Below are 19,554 nucleotides of genomic sequence, written 5' to 3'. Positions count from 1 at the left end.
AGAGATAAACGAATGTGAAAAGGGTTACGTGTACTTAACTAACGCATGCGGCGTCTGCGTGTGCACGGGCGTGCGAGTGTTCGTATGTGCGTGTGTGGTTCCATGAAGTAGTCAGTTTCGTAGTGCTAACACATTTAGATACTATACCACAGACTCATGTGGACCTTCACATTCCAGACCATCACCTCCCATACTCTCCATCAGCTAGCTCGTGGCGGCCTTCAGCAGGATGCTCCTCAGCAGACATTCTCGTCAATGCCAGATTAGCACAACCCTTTCAAGTAAAAGTAGATTAGTACAGTGATAGATGTATATTTCAAAAATCCATTTAATATTTAATGTTCTGTTTGCTTTCAGTGATCGACAGACTGTCGATGAGGGCCACACCTTGGGGTAGCCACGACAGGATGCCCGGATATCGACGCCCCACGTCGTGGAAGGCCAATCCATTATTCAGCAGGAAGCAGACCACACACGGGGAAGGAGACACGTCTGTGTGTTAAGCAACAGCGTGTTCCAACGCGGTCAACCACGACACATCTCCACCGCTGCCGACACAGACAGCTACACCTGTAACACTGGAATCATTTCAGCAGTGTCTGTAGAAACGTCTGGATAGGAACCCATACTGTAGAAACAGCTGCAGTTCTCTAATCTGGAAAGACGCTTGGAAAGAAAACACACCATCTTGTAGCTGGGAAGAATATTAGATAGAAAATCAACTACATTAAATTCTGTCGAATCATCCGCTTTAGAAAAAGGGAAAATTTATTCGAAGATGCACGAGAGAAAAAGAGTGCCGAAATACGAGCAAGGAAGCTTAGTTTTGAGAATTTGAAAAGTAATCGCCATGCCCAAAGCCACCGGTCTTCAGTTTTTCAGGAAGCGCCAATCTTTGGCCAATTTAGACTTTGAGAGGCCACAGAGTCTACCGGCGGTGTACGAAGCCGTCAAAGAAGCCGTGCTGGGCATCGAGGAGCGTCTGGCCATGTTGGAGTTGTCGTTCTACGGGCCTGGAAAGACCATAGAGGAGGAAGTGAAGAAGTGGCTGCCTCAGATAGAGGCCGTGATCAAGCCTGCCCGCTACACAGAGCTGAGTTGTCGTCGGCAGGTAGTGGAGATCACAGAGAGAGTCCACAACGCGACGGACAAGCTGATGGTGGACATGCACTGTCTGTCTGCAGTGCATGAGTGTGTCAGGAAGATTCTTACAACTCTAAGACTTGCATTCTCGGACATGATCCTCGTCATACAGAAGCTTCAGTCGTACATGAACAAATACATGCTGAGCTTCAGTGCCCCTCTTGGCGACTCCTACATGGAGACCGCCACTAACTACGAAAAACAACGCCAGGAACTGTCACAGGCCATTCAGATGAATGTGGACAATATCACAGATATGGCAGACAAGTTTGAGAAGGAAGAATTACATATCAATCATTTTGACTACTGGGTGAAGACGGTTGCGGAACGATGTGACTGCATGCATGCGTCAATACTCATGGCATTTCCTGCGGCCTGTGAGAACATTAGGAACGTGTGCACCGACATCCGGAAGTGGCTGGAGGCCGATAGCTCGTATTCCACCTATCTGACTTATGACATCGAGGCTCTGGAATCACAGCGAGACACTCAGATTCGGAAGGTGCGTGACCTGCAGGTGAAGGTGTGCAATGCCGAGTACAAGGTGAAGGTCATCAAGAAGGACATCACTGACGCTGACGAGGAGTTGGTTCGAGTCGGCAGCAAGGAGAAGGAACTACAGCAGGAGGAGAGTTATCTGATGGTTGCACACCATGACGTGCTGTTCGACCTCGAGATCAAGGAGTTCAGGTGAGCGGCTGGATGTTTGCTGTCATCTCGTCCTATTACCTTAATTTTACTGCCTGTTGCCTTACTGACACTGCCTGTTGCCTCTATTTCGCTGCATATTCTCTGCAATCCGCCTTAAGCTGTGCCAGCAACTAAATCCTATTGATCTGCCACCTTTCGAAAAGAGTTTGACAAATTATTATATCGGACGAAACAAAGGGACAAGTCAACGGTGAAAGTTATAAAAGTGGATAAAAGAGATGAAAGAATGAAACTTTAGGATATATGTGTTTGTGAAATATCATATAGTTCCAAGGGGATAACACGAGCAGATTTTTGACGCAGGTTTCTCAGGAGAAGTAGGTGATACTATTTCGTAACGCGCACATCTCGACAGGGAAGCAGCTCAGAATTAGGAATACGTTGAGTCGAAACTTGTAGGTGGTTATAAATACACAAGTGACAAGGGCAGCACTGACAGGTGCTTCCGGCTCAGACACAACTAAGTTCAAGTTCAATCACACCGCGTTTCTTAAGCCCGGCACTTCCTGCTAATGCTCGCCCTGTCACAGACTGTAAAATACTAGACTGACCGTTAATGCAAACAAAGAACAGACGATGACACAACGACATTACGGCGTCATGAGTTGTGGCGCCCTCGCCGACAAAGCCCGGGGGATATAAAGACTATACGTCTCATAAATAAGATTCTGTTCTGTCAGAAAATAAATAACAATAACAGTGAAAGTGGCCGACTGGTACAGGTTGGCTGACGTGTCTATTACTATTAACATCAAATGCCTACTGATATGTCTCGACTACACAGTATTTAATTTATAAATGTACTCTGACAATGACGGTCCTGAATCAGTCGCTATGACAATACCTTATGTTGCGCATACACATTCATACACACATAAACACACACTACATACGCACGCACGGACAGACACATTCATCTGTCTGTAAATGTATTTTAAATATGTCGGTTTGATACATTTATACAAATGTCTGCAGAAAGCTTTGGTATTATTCCGAAACTGAAAGCATGTAAAATGTCACAGAAATAGCAAGTGTGATGTAATCATCTGTGTAGTTTTGCTTAGCAAAGATGTAAATAGTTATGTTTGGATGAACATTTGTTTGACGTGTCAGATTCTTGATGTTGGGTAAGCCGTACACACAAGAAGGAAGTGGTAATTATATATTTTTAATAAGCACTAACACATTATTACCCCGTTATTACCACATTACGACCTATCCCACCGGGTACCCATTTTCTATTGGGTGAACAGAGGCAATTTTGCACAAACTCACTTGTCCGAGGTCCACATGTATTACAAGCCCTTCGTTGTGGAGCATGACTGACGTCCTAGAAACTCTCAGGACTCAAACTGCAAAACACGGTCACACATCGAAAGACTGTCCGATCTCAACGTTAATTAACTTGTGACATGGGCTCTAAGCGTTCTATCTTCCGTTGCATCAACATTACACAGTACGTAGTTACGTGTCATTCTCAATGATTTCTATGTGAATTTGTCAGTGGAATGTCTTGTAACCCAGTCACTCTCTGCAGGATAGAGGACATGAAGCGCCAGTCCACGAAGAACAACAGCCGTGAGTTCAACGAGGCATATGACCGTTTGCTGAGTGAAATAAACGCCCTGAAGGACAAGAAGCCCGCCATTGACCGGAAATTGGGCGACATCAACAAGAAGATGACATGGATTCGCGAGAAGCAGGAGAAAGGGAGACAACGGTCTAGTCAGCTGGAAGAGGCCAAGGCAGACCTGAGACAGGCCAAGAAGGTAAGAAGCTGAATGACACGCCACCTGGTGACAAATTGGAATGAGGACAGGTCCATGATATTCTGGATCCATTTGCACAAAACGATCTCACCGCTAAAAGTCTCATAAGTCTATGTCAGAGTATGAGAGTAACGATCAGCTCATCGCTAAAATCGCTTTGTGCAGTCCAAGGACTGGTAATAGATTTAAGGAAGACAGTAGGTTAGCGTAAGCGAAAGCCCTTTAAATAGTCAAAAAGAAATAATGAAAGCATGTGTTTATGAATCACTCTCTGATTGTGCTGATACGATTCGTTCTCGAAGTGATGATCGTATCCATGCCCAAACATTGCAAATGTCACAAACACATGCAAAGCCAAGTGACGTAGTACGGATACACGTGTATTGGATGTGTCATCTAGCGAATTCATCATCAAGCCCAGTATTTAATGCTAGCTTTGCTAAGGCCTTGAATAAGGTACCCCTAATTGATTAACCTTTGAGCATACGTCTCATGAGGATATAAGAAGTCCTCTTTGATAGAGCATGGTCGATTGTAGCTGACAGGTTCTGATATGAAGAAACATGTGCGTGAAGAAGGGAGTTGGACATAGTCACAAACACATGCAAAGCCAAGTGACGTAGTACGGATACACGTGTATTGGATGTGTCATCTAGCGAATTCATCATCAAGCCCAGTATTTAATGCTAGCTTTGCTAAGGCCTTGAATAAGATACCCCTAATTGATTAACCTTTGAGCATACGTCTCATGGGGATATAAGAAGTGCTCTTTGATAGAGCATGGTCGATTGTAGCTGACAGGTTCTGATATGAAGATACATGTGCGTGAAGAAGGGAGTTGGACATAGTTGACTAACACATGATGCGGTGCTCAAGGACCAAGAATCATGACAAATCTGGGAATCACACCCTGTATCCTACATGACAGTTTGACATTTGGCAGGGTCTGCCAGTGATGCGCTTTGGCGGTAGTTCGATGGAGAGCAGTGGACCCAACCCCATTGGCTGTGATGCAGAACCTCGGGTTAAACCTGCTTACTTGCAACCAAAGTAGGAATGGGAGGCGATTTACTTTTAATTATGACCAGACTCAGGTGATGACTCAGGTGATGAAATAACAATGTACATAAGAAATGTGGGTAAATGTTCACAATATCAATCACTGGCTTGTCTGGTCCAGATTCGATTATTTGCAGCCATCGTACAATGCATAGAATATTGATCTGTTCAACCCACACGCACGCACGCACGCACGCACATTCGCAAACATGGTACTGTTGTAAATATTTAAATACCCATGTTCCTGTATCTGACAGACGGCACGCAAGGCGGAGGTTGAGTTGGAGAGGGTAGAAACTTGTCTAACAAAGCTGAGGGACATTCATCGCATCAAAACAAGCCCGGAAACTCTGAAGAAAATCTTCCACAAACTGCCCTTCACTCCCCGGAAGTTCAATGCCACAAAGAAAACGGGTATGTAGATAATTCTGTATGTGCAGTGCAAGGAAAGAGGCATATAACAGGAATATACGAGAGCGGACAGGAGCATTTAGGAATTCATAGCAGCATATCAGAATGTGAAGGACTACAGAGGTGCAGATGTATGAGGCTTCGCTAAATCGAAAAGTACACATATGTATATAGGAGTATTCAGCATCGTGTGACGCCAGTTCCATGTATTGCCACGGTCTATAAACAGGCGAGCCAATGACCAATTCTAACATCAACGCAGTGCAACTTAAAACAAAATGGTATCTCCTGATAAACTTGTATAGCGAAGCATTTAGAAATCATTGTAGGATTATATAATAGTAGACAGGAGTATATAGCGATACAAAAGAGTATATAGTGGTACAGAAGAGTATGTCGTGGTACAGAAGACTATATCGTGGTACAGAAGAGTATATAGTGTTCAGAAGAGTGTATAGTGGTACAGAAGAATATATAGTTGTAAACAAAAGTATTTAGTGGTACACAGGAGTATAAGGCCCTACCAAGGCCCTGCCAAGGCCTTGCACCGCCTCTTTGGCTTGGTGGGTGCAGTGTCTGCCAGGAAGACTGAGGTCGGTGGTTCAATCCTCAACTGGCCCTGATTGTTTCCCCTTCTACTGACTGTACTATTGAGAACACTGTGTTTGTGAAGGCTACCTTTAAACTGTGGCGTGGCATCTTACTGGGATGGCACTAAACTACGGGCATTAGTCCGGGTTAGTACAAACAGCTCCAAACAAACACAGAATAACTCGGTGTGCCTAGCGGCTGCAAGATTTGCAAACACAAACACACAGATGCATGCACGCGTACACACGCGCACATAGAGACAACAAAAACACATACATGCAAAAACATTCACAGAGGCGCTCACACGTAACCCTCTCCATGACCTCTGTACTCCGTGTGTTCATCCTCAGATAAGTTGGAGCGAGCCTGCCGCATCACTGCTGCCTGGGTGGAGGGAGACTGGGTGAAGCTGTACCGCGCCCTCCCCTTCTACCCCGCTCGTGGGGAGGAGACTGTCGGAGCCGACATTGACAACATCTTCAAGAACTACATGCGACACACGGTAGAGGAACAAGCCAAGCAGGCACTATGTCGTTGGAGGCGGATGCACACACGGGCCAAGTTGGAGGACCTGGCTGGCACTTTACATGAAATTCGGCGGAAGGATATTGTTGACAAAATTGAGGAAGACTTCAATGCGAGGAAAAAGCCCCATATTCAGACACCTCTTGTAAGGACTGTTCACTTCCCTAAACTTCCGGTAAGGTAAATTCAATGGATCCTTGACGTGTGGATATTGTGTTGAGCACATGCGCATAAATCAGTCGGTGGAGTCGGTTTCCCCCATATTATTGAACGCTTTTAATGGATGTGCGTTTTTTCGAGAAGATGTTTGACGGTTCCAGCTTTGTCGAAAACTACTCCGTTGTTTTGTTGTGAGAAGAAAGGTTAGATGACATGGTGTTATCACCGCCTCGAACAGTATGTCAACGATGGTATTGTGAAAAATAGGAGCCTTGGCACACTGCTGACAAACACTAAGTCTCCACACTTTATGGACTTCCCAGTGAGTTCTGCCCATTGACCTGCAGTAGATGTCTTCCCTACATATCCCCCGTGTCAGACTAGACTCTGCAGTTTGATAAACAGTCAGATATCCCCTCTGTCAGACTAGACTGTGGAGGACTGAAGTGGTTGATGGGGACCCAGATTCCTCTCTGTCAAACTAGACTGTGTAGGACTGAAGTGGTTGATGGGGACCCAGATTCCTCTCTGTCAAACTAGACTGTGTGGGTGTGAAGTGTTTCATGGAGAGCAAGATTCGTCAGTGGTCTATGTATAGCTGCACGAAGAAACCAGGAGTGCAGACGGACCGGAAAGGGGGAACGCACCTCGCCATGTTGACGACCCGGGAAGTGGGGAACGCAACTCGCCATGTCGCGAACCCCGGAAGTGGGGAACTCAAATCGATTCGACAACTGGATGGATCTGCCGGGAACAACAGGAGTGATCTTCTCGTGATTATTAGAATATTCAGCACCAGTGTCTCGGGGGTGGAGTGTTGAGGGTAAAATAACTATTCTCTCCGACGCATTTGAGGTTTGTTTCCGTTAGGTGAGATAACACTTCGCACTGCGCACGCGTCAGAGAAACACCGTGTTACAGATATTGACCAATCAGCAAACATTGTGTTGTCATCGCAAGTGTCTGCCTCTTTCAATGAATCACTTGTTGTATGTGTGTTAATAAAGAACCTCCAGGTGTAAATATCTGCACTTTTGTTTTCAAGCTGTCGAGGGGAACAGAGTTGTGATTAGATAAAGATTGATGACTGGTGTTTCTTAAAGATGAACCCTACATTCATGCAGCATATGTGCGTGTGAGTGCATATATGTGTTTCACATCTGTTCATGTGAGTGTGCATGTGAGTGTGCATGTGAGTGTGTGCTTATATCAGACACGGAGAAAGGGGGTGCACAATCTTGTGACAGAGGGACTTGCACACTTCATTTTCAATGGTCATTTACCAAACTTCCTAGGCCACCCCTGCACCCCTCTCTGGATCCACCTATGTATATGAGTGTCTGAGCGTGTGCAGAATGTTTACGTGTGCGTATGTATATGCATGTGTACCTGCATGTTATTGTGTGCATGTGAACACGTATGTGCATACGTATGTTTATACATGCTTCCTTCGTGTGTGAACGTCAGTCTCTGCGTGCATACATGCATGTGTATGCAAGGTTTTTGCGTGCATGTTCAACAGTTGTGTGTATATGTATGGTTCGTGTGTGGGTCGTTACCTTGGCATGTCATATATTCTCTGTCAGTGTTTTTGATCTCTGTATAGATACCAGAAGTGTATTTAAACAATTTCATGACGGTCTTTAACGCCATAGAATTGCGGAATTGTCGAGTGGGTGAGCAATATTCCAGTCTTATGGGGGCGGTCAGTAAATAATCGAGTCTGGACCAGATAATCCAGTGTCCAACAACACGAGTATTGATCTGACAGCAGTTAGGAACCAATGACATGAGCCAACCAAGTCAGCGAGCCTGACCACCCGATCCCGGTAGTCGCCTCTTCCGACAAGCATGGCCGCCTTTTATGACAAGAATGGGTTTGCTGAAGGCCCATTCTATCCCGGGACCTTCACAGGTCGAATTGTCGAGACAGACTAATTCATCAAAATAGTCATTCTGACTTTGGGAGTAATTTGTCATAATTCTTGGTACGCATGGTAGGTCACCCTCACAAACCACGTGTTATATACGTTATTCGTCCTGGTAGTGCAAACTCCAGACAGTAAATATACCAGGACGCACTGAAAATTGGTTGTAGGTTTGACAGAACACTCTAATGGTAGGTTTTACAGTACACCTTGGTTGTAGGGTAACAGTACACAGTCATGGTAGACTTGACAGTACACCTTGGTTGTAGAGCTAACAGTACATCCTGATGTAGAAAAGACAGTACACCTTGGTTGTTGGGGTAACAGTACAGCCTGATGGTTGACTTGACACCACAGTTTGGTTTTAGGGTAACAGTTCACCCTGATAGTAGACTTAACAGCACACCTTGATGGTAGGGTACCAGTACACCCTGATGGTAGACTTGACAGTACAGCTTGATTGTGGGGGTAACAGTACACACTGATGATACATATGAGTACATCTTACTGGCACTGTGATAGTTTACCTGACAGCACACCTTACTTGTACCCTGATGGTTTACATGGCAACACATCTTACCGGCACTCTGATAGTTTACCTGACAGTACATCTTCTGGCACCCTGACAGAACACCTCATGGGCACCCGGGTGGTTTACCTGAGAGTACACGTGATGTACACAATGCTTGTCCCTAGTAAAAACATTATCTAATATCACTTCGGTAATAAATATGGAAATCCAAAAAACCTTTATGTCATTGTTTATCTCTGGCGCCTTGCTCTAATCACCACGTTATCTTAGGGCAGGCTAGTCACAGACCTATTTTAGGTTCAATAGACGTATGATTAGATGGCTGCCCTGTGATTCTCGCCGTCGAATCTTGATCAGCTGTTACTCGTGTCCTAAAACCCACCGGTATGTGTTCACATTACATGGCCGCCAGTTTCACGTGACATTATGGATGTGACCGCAGAGAGAATGACAGGCAAAGTCATGAAGAACATCCTCTCTTGCAATTTTATTCACGCTATCCGATGCCACACCCAAATGACCAGCATCACTACTACTCGTCAAACCATCACGACCAATCGTCACACCATCACGACCTATCGTCACACCATCACGACCACTCGTCACACCATCACGACCACTCGTCACACCATCACGACCTATCGTCACACCATCACGACCACTCGTCACACCATCACGACCACTCGTCACACCATCACGACCACTCGTCACACCATCACGACCACTCTTCACATCATGACGACCACTCGTCACACCATCACGACCACTCGTCACACCATCACGACCTATCGTCACACCATCACGACCACTCTTCACATCATGAAGACCACTCGTCACACCATCACGACCTATCGTCACGCCATCACGACCTATCGTCACACCATCACGACCACTCTTCACATCATGAAGACCACTCGTCACACCATCACGACCTCTCTTCACATCATGACGACCACTCGTCACACCATCACGACCACTCACCCTATCCAAACCCTCAGCCACCACCACCACCACCACTCAGGACGTATTAATTATCACCGTACCACCGCGACCTGTCATTGCCTCTCTGGTCCCTATATCTCCTAACAACCATAAGCTTTCGCTCAAATTTCAAACTGAGTTTGACAATTAGAAATGACTGAATTTTTGACGTAGCTGTAGTTTTAAAATGAAAAAGCCCACACAACTTAAGTAATCTATTCACCAAACGCAAATTGCCTGCTATGGTTGCAGGTGAGATCGATTTAACTTTTTTCTCGATAATGCATGCGCATTACTTCACATTTGAGCAAAAACTCAAACTTAAGTCAAAACGCAGAATTAAGTTTTTTTCGAGAAAGCGGGGCCTAATCTACTATTTCGAGTTAACAATATCCGGAGGCAGTATATAAATAATCAAATTAGCAATTATTTGCTCTGCATGTTGCTATGACCACAACTTCAATGTTTTGCTTTAAATATTCAAATGCAGGCAGCCATATTGGAATGTTTATTTGCAACTAATTTACAGTTCGTCACGTTGATTGAGAAATCTGAAGTTCACCAGCTAGTTTCCCTTTCTACTCACTATGAAACTAATTTCGGTAGATAATAGAGACAGATTATTCTGTGGAATGAACTGATAACATTAAGGTTTTGTCGAGAATTTCTTGAGTATTTACGGTATATTTTGTTTGCAAATTGAAAGAGGCGTACACCACATGCTAGTTTGCAGGACTGAAAACATACGGAGTGACATGTTAAATGTGATGACGAAATGTAGGCCTGTGTGACTATCTATGTAGAGTGTGGACGCCGACACATGGCCATGGTCGCGATAACCCTGGCACCACCTGTGTGCTACCAGTTCTTGATTGCAGGTGTGTCTTTGATAGGACCAACACTCTACCGGTGTACATCGTCCACAATGATGACATATACATTTGCTGCTTTGTGTGCCACTCTTCTGGTGTCAGGTAAATATACAACATTGGACAGTACCTATATATGTACCATACCACATCCTTAAAGCGTTCGATCTATGTTCAATTCCACACATGGGCACATTGAGCGAAGCCATTTCTGGTGTCTCCCGCCATGATAGTGCTGGAATGTTGCGGGTAAAACCATACTAAGTCACACATACATTACGGGGAAACACTAAGTCATGTCTGCCTATTATCAGTTTGATCACATACACGAGCACAACCACAGTGCTGGAAGTCATCTCATGGAAGGCAGCTTTGCACAGTGATTCTTGGCGCATTCATTGAATCTGTAATGCATTGTTGGTTGCAGTCGCGTTGATCAAAGTATCGTCAATATGTTTTCACACATTCGTTAAACACCCCGAATTGCGACCATGGAAAACAATAATGTAACTGAAACAGACGACAATGACATCAAAAAGACTTGAACATATCCTCGTAAACCTGAACGGTGTACAAATTGGATAACTGATCATTGACATGTTGTCATCTGTAGACAACAGACTGATTTGTATGAGTGTTTGTCAGAAGTATCGATTTGCTTTACCCTCGGGTCATGTTTACAGTGTCGTCATATGTTAACATGGTGTCACATGAGTAAACAATGAAAATATCAAATGATTTAATTGTCAGATGAGTACATAATGTCAATATAAAATGTTTTAATTGTCAAATGAGTACACAATATCAATATAAAATGTTTTAATTGTCACATGAGTACACAATGTCAATATGTAATGATATTCTTCTTGTCAGACGAGTACACGACGCCAATATAACTGTTTTACCTGGTGTCAGATATATACAATGTCAGTACCACATGTTTCATTTGTCACATGAGTACACGATGCCAATATATAATGTTTTACCTGATGTCAGATGAATACACAGTGTCAATATAATAGATTTTACCTGATGTCAGATGAATACACAGCGCCAATATAATAATTATGTTTTACCTGGTGTCAGATGAATACACAATGTCAACATAGCATGTTTTACCAGGTGTGAGATATCGACAATGCCAGTACACCATGTTTTACCTTGTATGACATATACGCAACGCGAATATAACATGTTTTACCCATACCGAAACATGAGTCTCATTAACCTATTCAGATAATGAATGACCTACCTTTCAGCCGACCCTAATTTACTCGTGTGAAAATGAAAATAGATACCATAAACAAGGCTGGCTACACTGAATTCCAATTCCATGTTTCATATTTAGAGAATGGTATTTACAAATGAAAATATATCCGTATTTTCATATTTTATATCGAGGTTTAGGCAGAATACATTAACTAAGAAATCACAGACTGCCCCTGTTTGATGAGGTCGTAAAATGGTTCACAATGCATCTGGCTCACTGGTTACACCTGTTGTGTGTTTTTTGCGCTTATCGGTGTAGTTCTGTAACGCATAATGAGATTGATGTAATATCATTTCCGTACTAGACCCCACCCCCTCCCCCCAAGTTTTCTAGCCACAGTGCCGCGTTTTGAGATTTCCACGATTTCCAGATTGTCAGATCTCTCGCTGTGCGACAGGGCACACTGTACGACGTGTTTGCAAAGATTAGTGTGAGTGAGTGAGTTTAGTTTTACGCCACACTGGCAGCGGTCAGTAAATAATCGAGTCTGGACCAGACAATCCAGTGATCACCAACATGAGCATCGATCTGTGCAACAGGGAACCGATGACCTGTGTCAACCAATTCAGCGAGCCTGACCACCCGATCCGGTTAGTCGCCTCTTTCGACAAGCATGGTCGCCTTTTATGGCAAGCATGGGTTGCTGATGGCTTATTCTACCCCGGGACCTTCATGGGTCTGCAAGGATTAGAAGGAGCGTAGTGTTGCAATATACAAGTGCTTCGATTGATCAGATCATACCGATTAATATATGTGTATCCAGTTAAATTAGCCTAAACTGATGGACAAAAGAAACGCTGGCAACATTTTTTCTTATGAAATGAAAACGTAAGACAATATATGTAAGCAATTATGACTGTATATCAAAGAGATGGTAACTGACAACAGGTGTACACGCTCTAACAAAAATATGGTGGATATTTAAGAAATTATAATGAATTTTGTTCAAGCAGTTGGATTGTCCATAAGTCGATCACACCGAAATCACCCAAAATTAAGAAAATGTCATCAGTATTGAGTGTGTCCACCTCTAGCACGAATGCACGCCCTGACACGACGTCTAACAGATGTAACCAGTCTCCTGACAGTTGCTGGGGTGATTTGACGCCACTCCTCTTGCAGGGCTTGCGTTAACGTCTGTCGGTCATGAGGACGTTGTTGACGTTGCTTAAGACGTCTCCCGAGGTGATCCCACAGATGTTCTATCGGAGATCTGGCTGGCCAAGGAAGAACCTGGATGTTATTAGCGTTCAGAAAGTCCCTTGTAACACGTGCACTGTGTGGAGTGGCGTTATCCTGTTGAAACAGAGTTCTTGGATTATTCTGTATGAAGGGAAGCACGACTGGTCTCAATACCTGGTTGATATATCCTTGAGCATTTAGATTACCATTAATGACAACCAAATCAGTCTTCCTGTCACCACAAATACCGCCCCATATCATCACACTGTCGCCACCATCGGGTTGCACCTCTTGAACACAACAACGTGACGTCCGTTCCCCTCTACGTCTGTACACGCACACTCGGCCATCAGCATTGAAGAGTTTGAATCTGCTTTCATCCGAAAAAAACACTCTGTCCCACTGTCGTCTTTGCCAGAGTTGCACAATTCGAGCCCACCTCAATCGGTTCCGTCGATGTTGCAGGGTCAAGGTCATTCCTCTGAATGGTCGATAAGCCCTCAGTCCATAATGGCGGAGACGTCGGGCCACGGTCTTCCTGCTGATGGGGTGTTGTAGTGCATCTCTTGCTGATGACATAACAGTGAGGAATCTGTTACGAAGGTGAAGCAGACGTAAATAGCGGTCTTCATTTTGCGTTGTTACCCGCGGTCTTCCACTCCGTGGTCTGTCTGATGTCTGACCAGTCTGTCTGACACGTTGCACTAGTCTTTCTATCGTGGTTTTATGACAGCCCATGATTGTCGCAACCCTGGACTGGGTTGCACCCATCTCCAGCATTCCTATCGCTCTCTCGCGCTGTACAGATGTTAAACGTGGCATTCTTGTTCATCAAATCTAAACGGTCGAATGTCAGAGAAGAGTTTTAGTCATTATTTATACCCGATCTTTGCACGAAATTTTCGTAAAAGCACTTTTGAAATTATATGCAAAAACGCAGATTTCACCCAAAAATCATGCTGCACGTTCATTACATGTTATCAGCCACGAAGGTTGGGTTTGCAAGAATGTTCCTATATTGCTGTAAACAATGTTTTTGAGTTTGAATCAGTTTTGCAACCAGGTTTGTGAAACCAGCGTTTCTTTTGTCCGTCAGTTTACAAATTCTGGACTGGTATTCGAACTAGGATGGAACCCAGTAAACAGGTAACCAGACTGTTCAGTGATCAATGAACCCAGTAAACAGGTAACCAGACTGTTCAGTAATCAAAGAACCCAGTAAACAGGTAACCAGACTGTTCAGTAATCAATGAACCCAGTAAACAGGTAACCAGACTGTTCAGTAATCAATGTTTTGACTTGTGTGATGTCAGATGGACACACAATCTATGAAAGGTATATGTTACTAGTATCTTTTTATGCTATATTATGCTCTTTGGCCCTAGGTGGGCACACTGAAATAAAATCTGAGCCTGGTCCGGGGCAGGTAAACCAGCTTATGTCTCTTACTGTTCGGGATTCTGCATGAAAGACTTGGGCACCTGTTCAATGTGTGATGTACACTGGGTCTCACTGATGGAGAACACTGAAGGAAGACGTGTTGACCGTTGACCATGTAGAACATTGCTGACCCTGATATTTGGAAATATCCATCAAGTGCTTTTGTGAGAAGTGTCATCTTTGCAACGTGGCAGCTGAACAATTGGCATCTAGAGTTATATGTTGTCTAAAATGACAGGTTTCTGAGATGTGCCATCTTTAATGGGTAGCGGGTATTGCTGCCATTGCTGTTAGGCAGAGGTTTCATGACGTGACTGTGTGGGGCATCAGTTACATAAGTACAAAGATTAAAGCTGTATTTGTAACATCAGTCACCTGCTGAACCTCTAGCCACAGGTTCAGCTCCAGGTCTAGTTCCAACTATTGTCTACAGTTATTCCCATCAACTCTCGGTATTTTGTATCCAGTCGTTAACAGATGGCTCCACTCTCTTCGAGTATCCATCAGCCATTATATCTATCATGCATACCATTATTTTGCCCTTGCTAATTCATATCACATTTATACATAAGGGAAAAGTATTGGAACAACCTGTAATGGTTCATAGTACCAATACGTAACCATGAACCATTGCTCAAGAGTTTGTCTGATTGTGGCAATGTCAGGTTTACAGTCATGTGAATAAACCCCTAGCCAAGCGGTACATGCTCCAAGACATTCCATTGTGGGGATGAAATGTTTCTGCTGCGCTGCACATCAGCTCAGACCAAAGAAATCAACTTTCGTCCTACCAGGCGACCGTTCCTCATGAAGTCAAATTCGAATGACGTCGAAATTTACACCGAGCTGGCCCAGCTCTTTTGTGCTCCCTGGATAACAGGGAACATCTGGCTCCATGAGCTCGCATCTGTAGGCGATTTCGTTTGGACAAACGATGATGGGGAAGCCGCACTTAGAAACAACCAGTTAACATGAGCGGATGAAGCCTTGTGATTCTGAGAAGAGTTGTATCCTCCCTGGAAGTCGTGGTCGACCTGAACTCAGTGTGTGACATCAACAACGAAATCAATTTATTTTCCAAATTATGTAAAAGTAGTTTGCTGAAACTTTATTTGTGTAATGACCAGTGTATGAATTGCATGTGCCTCAGAAGGTCAACATAATCAAACAAACAAACCTATTCATGACATGACTATACGTGTATATGACAAAATGGGTTTCAACATCATAGGTGTTGCAGTAACTTTATTGGGTATATGTCTGGACTATGTTGCATTAACCTATCTTTACTGGTAAGGATCCATTACGAAACGTCGCATCATAAGTGAATAAATTTGCCTGCATGGAATAGCGTTACAATATATCAACAATGAATTTCTATGCTGCAATAGCTATATCGACACTAAAAAAGTAAGATATGATATGGATGACAAGTTCTTTTGTTATATGTGATACTACGTTTCGGTGTGCATTCTTATATCGTTGCTTGGCGCCCATGAGCTATCTTAGATTCGTAACTAAAATGTCAATCAAAGATATATTGACTCACATTTTCGTATTTTACGTCTTCAGTTACGGTGGGGGCAAATCCCGCTAGTCTCTCAGATTTGATAAAGGTAAGTTCACTGACTTGTTTGTACAACCACTAGGTGACACAATGTTATTGTCCACGGATGTGAGCGTGAGTGTGGTATTGGAGGTGGTCGTGGTGGTGACAGGGGTGGGCAGACGCAGTCGTGAGTATGTGGCATGGGCGTGGTGTGTGATAATGGTATGTATGTGTGTATGTATGTGTGCGTGCGTGCGTGCGTTCGTGCGTTCGTGCGTGCGTGCGTGCGTGCGTGCGTGCGTGCGTGTGTGTATGTATGCATCCATTCATCAAGACCCCAGTACTCGATATTTTCCATCCTCTGATAATCCACAGATTCAGATGATTCCACTCAGCTTGATTTACTGTGATACATTTTTGTGTGTTATAACGTGCACACTGCAGGACTGATCCAGAGGTGCATCTCTAACCATGACTCATTCCTCTTCCAGCTTCAGATGCCGTGTCCAATATTTGACTGCATGTACGTCGCGTGTCCAAGTGGTCAGTATAAAACCAATTATGTCATGATGAACGGCCGAAAATGCCCTTCATGCCAGACGTGTGTGGGAACATCTTCAGTAACAGCGAGGAAAATATCGGTAAGATTACTGGCAGGGGCGGATACAGCTTTTTGAGAAAGGTGTGTGTGTGTGCGTGCGTGCGTGCGTGCGTGCGTGCGTGCGTGCGTGCGTGCGTGCGTGCGTGCGTGTGTGTGAACGCACACTTCATTTTCACCCGTGTTTCAATGGTCAGGTGACAAAGTTCAGGCCCAAGGGGGGTGGGGTGGGGGTGATGTGTGTTTGCGCCCCCCTCCCCCGTTAATAATGTCCTTTCCCAACTACGATTGTATCAGCTGTAACGCCGCTCAGAAGGGTAGACGAATAATCAAACAAACGACACGAAATAGTTACTTCTGCAGAAAGCAGATCCAGACCATATTATAACCCTCACTCACTCTATATTTTACTTCAGACAGATATTCTGGCGTGTCCTATTTTCGAATGCATGTACTGCCCAGGTGGAAAGTACACACCAAACTACGTCACCGTGAATGGTCAGTCTTGCCCGACCTGTGGTACCTGCCTCGACACCCTCTCCATCGCAGGCAGGGAAGCACAGGAGACGGTAAATATTAACATGTGTTGACACTGTAGTGACATCATTGCCTGAGCTACCATGATATGAGTGGTGTAACGCCTGGAGGTGGAGCTCTTTAGTCAATATTATCACATCAGGACGGCACTCATTATCGTGTCGTAACTTCCAAGGATTTATGAACCAGACACCCGTGGTAGAATAGGTCTTCAGCAACCCATGCTTATCATAAAAGACGACTATGCTTGTCGTACGAGGCGACTAACGGGATCGGGTGGTCAGGCTCGCTGACTTGGTTGACACATGTCATCGGTTCCCAGTTGCGCAGGTCGATGCTGATCACTGGTTTGTCTAGTCATGACTTGATTATTTACAGACCGCCGCCATATAGCTGGAATACTGCTGAGTGCGGCGTAAAACAAAACTCACTCACTCACTGCTGACCAGAAAACGTGGTAACAGAATGCTGTGGAGGCTGGCATCGTCTTTCTTACAAAATATCTATGAAAATTGGGATTGCTACGCGAAAAATTAAAACGGATCGACAGTGAATGTGTGAACGCGTGAAGCCGTTTAATTGAACATAACAATAACCCGGATTCCCTCTTCAGTAATTGCTGAACACAGGATGGAGTAGGTAACTGTAGTGACAAAAAATTATTTCCTTCTCTGCATTTGATGAGAGCAACATTGGAACAGGACTGACTAGTACATGTGTCCATTATATGGTCGTATTGCTACGTTATTCTTAACTCGTTGGCTCCGAACAATGTATGTCAACTTTCTGGCAGGATCCAAAGTAGACACATATGTAGGTTGTATGAATGGGTACAACTGTGACGTCACTTACTCAGTGTTTCAGCTGTATCGTGACTGAACCAAATGTCCGTTAGCCTGTACACAGCCTGGCAATGGCTGTCTGTATTTGAACCTGGGCATCGCAGAATTCCATAAAAAAACGTCATGAGAGCGTCAGAAAGATGTAGTATGGACATAACAATACTGATATATACCAACAAGTGCCCTGCTGTATATATCCACGTTCCCTGCAGCTGATGTATATATCCATGTCCCCTGCTGTATATATCCTTGTACCCTGCTTATATACGCACCTGGCTCGCTGTATATACCCATGTCCCCTGCTGTATATATCCTTGTACCCTGATTATATACGTACCAGGCTCGCTGTATATATCCATGTCCCCTGCTGTATATATCCTTGTACCCTGCTTATATACGCACCTGGCTCGCTGTATATACCCATGTCCCCTGCTGTATATATCCTTGTACCCTGCTTATATACGCACCTGGCTCGCTGTATATACCCATGTCCCCTGCTGTATATATCCTTGTACCCTGCTTATATACGCACCTGGCTCGCTGTATATACCCATGTCCCCTGCTGTATATATCCTTGTACCCTGATTATATACGCACCAGGCTCGCTGTATATATCCATGTCCCCTGCTGTATATATCCTTGTACCCTGCTTATATACGCACCTGGCTCGCTGTATATACCCATGTCCCCTGCTGTATATATCCTTGTGCCCTGCTTATATACGCACCTGGCTCGCTGTATATACCCATGTCCCCTGCTGTATATATCCTTGTACCCTGCTTATATACGCACCTGGCTCGCTGTATATACGCATGTCCCCTGCTGTATATACCCATATGCCCTGTTGCATATACCATGTGCCCGGTTCTATATACCCATGTGCCCTGTTGTATATACCCATGTCCCCTGCTGTATATACCCACGTGGTCTGTTGTACATACCCATGTGCTCTGTTGTGTATATCCATGCACACTGCTGTATATTTTCACTTCTTCTGCAGGATACGGAGTGCCCAGCCCCCATGTGTGCGCCGACCAATGAGTGTGACCAGGCGGACCTCGTGGTCAGCTACTTCGATTTCAACGGCAAAGAATGTCCCGGATGTAAAACGTGCCCGATGTAAAGTTGAATACACATACGTGTTCGTCTCAGAAATATAATATCAGTACATCTGTATGATCGAATTGTTGGCAGTATAACAATACACACTACAAGGGCAGTGACGGATCTGTTGTTTGAAGTCATATCTACTCTGCAAAATCTACTAAATGTACACTGTAAATTGTATTCTATAAGTAATCAACAGGTCATAAAAAATGTTCATATTTGGCATAATTCATTGCCACTGAAGCACGCATGATACAAACGAATGTCAAGGTGAAGGTCGTCAGCATCTTGTACACTGCCAACAGATTCTAGAACTTCTTGTCATCGTCGACCCGTGGAACCAATCGGATG

The 19,554-nt window shown here is 44.3% G+C and overlaps 2 protein-coding genes across 2 annotated transcripts in view; both read left to right on the top strand.

Annotated features, from left to right (window-relative positions):
- LOC137256127 (probable DNA double-strand break repair Rad50 ATPase) overlaps positions 1 to 7,394 on the top strand; it is an 11,430-nt gene extending 4,036 nt beyond the window's left edge. The window contains exons 2-5 of the mRNA XM_067793831.1: positions 358 to 1,833; positions 3,392 to 3,623; positions 4,940 to 5,096; positions 6,035 to 7,394. Coding sequence (XP_067649932.1) covers positions 851 to 1,833; positions 3,392 to 3,623; positions 4,940 to 5,096; positions 6,035 to 6,393 — 1,731 coding nt within the window. The 5' untranslated portion in view covers positions 358 to 850 and the 3' untranslated portion in view covers positions 6,394 to 7,394. The remainder of the gene's footprint in view (positions 1 to 357; positions 1,834 to 3,391; positions 3,624 to 4,939; positions 5,097 to 6,034) is intronic.
- Positions 7,395 to 10,652: 3,258 nt separating this feature from the next.
- Positions 10,653 to 19,323, top strand: LOC137256239 (uncharacterized). Its single transcript, XM_067793963.1, has 5 exons — positions 10,653 to 10,783; positions 16,143 to 16,186; positions 16,611 to 16,760; positions 17,134 to 17,286; positions 19,097 to 19,323. Exons 1-5 carry the CDS (start codon positions 10,735 to 10,737, stop codon positions 19,217 to 19,219), a joined length of 519 nt encoding a protein of 172 aa, XP_067650064.1. The 5' UTR covers positions 10,653 to 10,734; the 3' UTR covers positions 19,220 to 19,323.
- Positions 19,324 to 19,554: the final 231 nt, after the last annotated feature.

Source organism: Haliotis asinina, chromosome 11, assembly GCF_037392515.1.
Source record: "Haliotis asinina isolate JCU_RB_2024 chromosome 11, JCU_Hal_asi_v2, whole genome shotgun sequence".
In the NCBI taxonomy this organism is placed as follows: Eukaryota; Metazoa; Mollusca; class Gastropoda; order Lepetellida; family Haliotidae; genus Haliotis; species Haliotis asinina.
This window is presented reverse-complemented; position numbering and strand designations above follow the sequence as displayed.